Here is a 6,000-nt window from a genome sequence, read left to right as displayed (position 1 = left end):
AATTATTTTATCATTTTATTTTATTTTATTTTATTTTATTTTATTTTTTAACGTTATTTATTTTTGAGACAGAGAGAGACAGAGCATGAACGGGGGAGGGTCAGAGAGAGGGAGACACAGAATCTGAAGCAGGGCTCCAGGCTCTGAGCTGTCAGCACAGAGCCCGAGCGGGGCTCGAACTCACGGACCGCGAGATCATGACTGAGCCCGAAGTCGGCCCGCTTAACTGACTGAGCCACCCAGGTGCCCCTATTTTATCATTTTAGAACTTATATTTGAATATTTGATAATGTTGAAAAGGTTAATTAGTAACTTCTTTCCTTTTGGCAGCTAGTAAAATGCAAATGATAATAAATTAGATTTCTCAAAATATATGTATGCTATATGTATATAGAGTTCTGTACTAGTGATTCAAATAAAAATAAAACTATCTGGTCAAGTAATTGTGCCAATAGACTTAAGATACTGATAATGATTTCCAGGAAACATTTTACAAATATACTTCTTAACAGAAAAATTCTCAGTATGACATGTAATTGTAACACAAAAGTCACCTTAAACTCCCAAACCGGAGATAGGAAGCCTTTTGAATTTGGACTGGTAGTCACTCTCCCACAGGATGGAACAATAATGGAGGGCATATACAGAAGGAAATCAATGGAGGAGGGATTTGAGAGAGAGAGAAAGCACTACATTCATATATGTTTAAAGTAACCCTTTAATTGAAACAATATGCTTCGGTTTTGTATCACAGGAAATAAAGGGAAAGAATCAAAAGGCGAAAGGAAAGAATTGGGGGAGTAGTGAAGGAGAGAAAAACTGATCAACGGCACATGAATGTAGAAACACAAAAGAAAAAGAAAAAGAGTTGAAGGCAGAAGGACACGTACAAACAAGGTATGACTCTCAAAAAAAAAAAAAATAGAACAGAGATTAGCACTAGCACATATGCATAGCACAAAAACAACCACAGAAAACAAACATACAAAAGAAAAGAAAAAAGAGAGAGAAAAAGAGAGAGACATAACACAGAAACACATTTAAGAAGTAATATACTTGTCTTGTAACCTTTCTTGAATGAAGCTGTTAAAGATGACCAGAAGTGTAGCGTTTTGTAAGTATAGTCACATGCGGAGCCATGACATCTTCTACTGGTCCCCACAGGCTGGGTGACATTAACCTAATGGTTATTCTCATCCAAGGTTAAAAGTTGTCCCTTCCATGCATGACAATTAATAATATTTATCTTCTGCTGCATCTCCTAAAAAAGAATGCTAGAAATAATAAATAATACATCCTCTTCAATTTTTTGACATTTCACTTATAGAAAAACCATGAACTGTATTCCCCCTTTATACTGACAGAGAGGCATTCCAAAACTGGCACATATTTTGGTTTACATAAATCAGTCTTGCAACTGTAATTTTTAACTGGAAATTGGCAAAATCTCATTTCTGCATACTGTAATGAGTGAATTTTTTTACAACCTGAATTTTTTAATTTTTTTTTAAATTTTTTTTTTTTTTTTGAGAGAGAGAGACAGAGGGCAAGTAGGGGAAGGGCAGAGAGGGAGACACAGAACCTGAAGCAGGCTCCAGGCTCCCAGCTGACAGCACAGAGCCCAACACGGGGCTCCAACTCACAAATCATGAGATTATGACCTGAGCTGAAGTCGGCCTCTCAACCAACTGAGGCACTCAGGCACCACTATAACCTGAATTTCTAAAAGGTGCCACCATGGGGTAATGAAAAGAGGATGTTAATGTACTGCATTCCTATAAAATATTTGAAAATTTTCATACAATTCTAAAAACTTACTTTCTTCCATTTTTAGCATAATAAATAAATCATATAAAAATTCTGTAGTTTACTTTATATATAAAACAATCATATTTGAGTCTTACCGGGCGTGGAGTAGCAAAGTTTTCAGTTCCTTTCCGTTTCTTTCCTTTGAAGAAATAACGTGGAGAAACCATCTATATAACCCTCTAGTTATAAATCAAATCCAAGATATTGTTGGACAATGAGATGCTTTATTAAATTTGATACATTTACTATATAAGAATTCTGTGAAAAGAATGGGGTATCAAATTACTTTGGATCTAGGCCTCTGCATTATAAAGTCTGTCCCCAAAAGATGTCCTCTCACTATATCCGATGGCCTGCAAGCATACAGATGACCAAAAAGCAGCAATATTTGTCCCACCTAGGTTTCAACTGACTTGCCCTGGGTATTACAATCCTCCTAGCACAATAAGAAAAAATCCCAATCCCCAGTCTACATATCATCTCCAAGCAGGTGAGATGGATGAAGCACCGGGCCAGCCCTACATTGTGCTTGGCCTGAGGTCCACACAGGATCAGCCTTGGGAAAGCCATCTTCCCCTCAACCAGAACAACTCTACTTGAACTATTCCGAGACTCCTTGGAGGGGTGAAACTTCTGGAAAAAAGAAAGAGGGCAAGAGAGAGAGAAAAGGTTTGAATATTGAAAGGAGTATACAAATGATCAAATTCAGCTGCACCAGTGCTGAGGCAAAGGATGAAGTTGGAAAACAAGCAGCTTTGCAAAATGCTCTCTGGTATGACAAGAACTGACCAGAGTGCCACTGTCCCTGACATATCATTGGTGAAGACCACCCATTTTCTTACCAGGCAAGGGCGTCTCTACAATGAGGTGCTTGTGGTTGGTAAACAGTTCAGTGGAGTCTTGCTCTATTGATCTTTCTTCTAAGTCTGATTCTGGGATGGTAGTACAGCCACCTACTTGGAAAAATACAGACAGTATTTTAAGCAATATGCAGGAAAATCTGCCTCTCCACACGGCAACCACAGCTTGCCGCAGCTTAAAAACGTGCCAATCATAAAGATAACAAATGATGTGACAATAATCTTCAGGAGCAGACCAAACAGAATAATCTTAAATGTCTCTCTTTTTGGTGAAAATACAAGGAATGAGTTATTGCCCCCAAAGACATATTATGCCAATATCACTTAGCAACAGCAGCAATGGTGCTGCCTTTAAATTTATTTTTTTTTAAGTCAGAAAGGACAAAACCTATTGCATATGTGATATCATAATATAATGGCGCCCCAGCAGGAATTCTCTTTAATACCACAGCATCAGAAACTATAAAAAACAAAGCACATTGACCACGAGGGAATAAAACCTTTCTTGAGCAAAGAGGAAGGGTGCTGGTATTCTGAGACGGTGATTGTGGTGGTATTTCTCTGGAATTTGAGTCTATCCCTGCATCCCAGCACTTCACAGCACAGACACAAACACTTCATAATTCAGCAGCAAAGCCATAAGCTGCACTGTGGAAGCTTTCAATTCCAAGGCAATTCCACAGTGACTTGAGGATGAGCCAGCACCACTGCACTTCTGAAATATTGGGTATAAGTCGTTTGATTTTATTCACCAAAATCTTGTAGGGGAAACTCATATGAGAATTTCTTGACTATATCTGCAACTGATTTGACTAATTTGCCATCATTTCCTGGAAAGGTACTGACATGCTGTATACTATACATATTTTTTTCCAAAGCCATTCTTCTTGTTAATGAAGTGTGAATTTTTTTTTCCTTTTCTGAGGCTTCTCACACAGAGTCCAAAGCCTCTGTACTCAAGTTTGGCTTTATGTAGGAGGGGGTTTATGAGGAAAAAGAGGGTATCTCAGCACTGATTTGCAAACCACATCCTTCAAATGAAGAGGAAGTGGCATGAAGTTCTCCAAGTCTGAAGGAGAACACACCTTACAATTCATCTCTCTGCATCAACTCTGAAAAGAACCAATGCCAGGGAAACTTGAAAGAAAAGCATCTCCACATTCATAAAATAAGAATCAGAGGTAACCTCAGAGGTTCCCCAGCAGGAAATGTTAGAATTCTTCATCAGTGCAATGGAACTTGCCCGGCTATATCTGAAAATGGCATGGGCCCCATCCAGAAGGAGGACCAGACTTATTTTTAATCTCTTTCCAAAGTCTGTAGATCATGGTAACAATAACTATCATTATTAAGTACTTTCTAAGTGCTAGAAACTCTGTCCATATTATCTCATTTAGTTCCTAGAAACTATGAAATAGATACTATTATTCTCATCTTACACATAAGAAAACTGAGATCTCACGAGATGCAGTAACTTGCCAAGGTCATACAGCTCCTAAGGAGTAAGACCGAACTCACACCCAAGTTGATGACTCCTAAAGCCCATGTTATCTAACCACTTACTTTATGGCTCTCAGTTGCGGCATTAGCCAAAGAGATACTGTGGCTGCAGGTGTCAGTGAGGCTTTGTCCCACATGGCAATCCACTGAGTGTGGCTGCCAGGAGTGCTGTTTAGAGTATTGTGAGGCCAGGGCAGGCCCCAAGCTGCTGGGACCTTGAAGAAGACCAAGAAATACCATCCTTCTTCTCCTCTTGGCCCCTCATCCAATTGAGGGGAAAAAAGGGTATGTTAGGATGAGGGAGAAATACTTCTCTAAGACTAATGATAGGGAAGAACAGAAAGAAGGGATGTGCTCCCTGCAGAACAGAACCTGATCTTAAGAAAAAAGGACCAAGAATGGTTTGGTTTCTCATTGTAAAGTCAAAAATCAGGTTAAGGCATCTCTGGGGCAGTGGGAGGGAGGAAGTAGGGTGAGGCCAGGAATGTTCTACTCATGTAGCTATCCTCACACACAAGGAAACTTCAGGCATGGGCAAGAAGTGTACCCAGCTAACAGATGGGAAGAGTGCAGTGATCAGTTAGTGGTATCTGCCATGTTTGTGGAGAGAGGTAGGGCTCCACTGATTAATTAGTGTCCACCTTTTATTCTAGCTGACTCAATATTGAGACAACACAGACGATAAAGACCTCCCAAATCCCACTGCAGGGCTGATTAGTCACTTGCCCTGGGAATCCCATCCCCCCTTTTTGGAGATGCCTCCATGCAGCCATACTGACCAACCATATGCCCAGAGTTTCTGCCCTCCCAGCTTGGAAGAAACAATAAGGTATGGGATCTGGAATTTTGACCAATGGCAAACGGGAGAAGGGAAAAAGAGGGAAGAAAATTCCCCTCCTGCTTCTCCGGGGTAGGCTCTGAACTATTATTTCACTTTTGTCAACACCTAGAAAAGTGCCTCCCTGTGCAGGGTAGATGTACCTGCTGGGTCTCTTCCCTTTGTTTTACATCACATATTTCCTTGATCCCCTTGCCTTTTTCCTCATCCCTCAGTTTGCCAAATAAACCATCATTTTAATCCTTGCCTCGGGCTATGATTTATTGTAAAAATCATTGATAGTGGAAGTAGTTCTAAAAAGCTGGCCTTCAACATAGAATTTTGAGGTTAGAATGCCCATCTATGTGAAAGAAATAGGGGCTCTGTGACTGGAGATAAACAGGATGGGAATAACCCTGTTACGTAATTATGTAAGTTTTCATCCATGGCTAACTAGAATGAAGTGCATGTAGAGGTCAAGAATGACAGATCAAATAGCTGTGGAGTGGAAATATTTATAATTATAAGCATGCCAGAATAGGGTGGCTGCTTCTGATGACTAGATATCCCAGAAAAATAGAAAATGGCAAAGTTTGGGGGAGCTCATAGGCAATGAAAGGCACATCCGGAAAGTCAGAAGCCTACTTTGGCCTTGCTAATTTAAGTGAGATCATTGGACCCACAGCACTGGATATCACCAAGGAGCCTTTTAGAAATGCAGAATCTTAGGCCTCACCTCGCAGTTACCGAATTTGAATCTGCTAAGAAGGACAGATGAATATATCTGATGAGATTTTCATTAGGAAAAAAAAATATTTGTTTGTTAAAAACTTAAGAGTAAGCAGTAAAATAACAGAAATAAAGTATAAAACTTCCAGACTAACAGAGACCCTCTGAAGCCTATCCGTGGAAGTGGAGCCTGGTTTCCACAGACACTAGATGAAGTGCCCTTGGCTTAGAGCCTGTCCCATCAAAGGATAAGGGAAAGAAAAACCACAGCTGGATGAAATCATC

At 39.9% G+C, this 6,000-nt stretch overlaps 1 protein-coding gene across 1 annotated transcript in view; it reads right to left on the bottom strand.

Moving 5' to 3' along the window:
• Positions 1-1,042: 1,042 nt before the first annotated feature.
• BBS9 (Bardet-Biedl syndrome 9) overlaps positions 1,043-6,000 on the bottom strand; it is a 456,168-nt gene continuing 451,210 nt past the window's right edge. Inside the window, exons 22-24 of the mRNA XM_032592426.1 lie at positions 2,652-2,762; positions 1,905-2,442; positions 1,043-1,261 (exon numbers count right to left, since the gene is read on the bottom strand). Of these exons, the coding sequence (XP_032448317.1) occupies positions 2,411-2,442; positions 2,652-2,762 (143 nt within the window). The 3' untranslated portion in view covers positions 1,043-1,261; positions 1,905-2,410. The remainder of the gene's footprint in view (positions 1,262-1,904; positions 2,443-2,651; positions 2,763-6,000) is intronic.

Source organism: Lynx canadensis, chromosome A2 (genome assembly GCF_007474595.2).
Source record: "Lynx canadensis isolate LIC74 chromosome A2, mLynCan4.pri.v2, whole genome shotgun sequence".
In the NCBI taxonomy this organism is placed as follows: Eukaryota; Metazoa; Chordata; class Mammalia; order Carnivora; family Felidae; genus Lynx; species Lynx canadensis.
The sequence above is the reverse complement of the archived record's forward strand: the minus strand, read 5'-3'. Positions and strand labels throughout refer to the sequence as shown.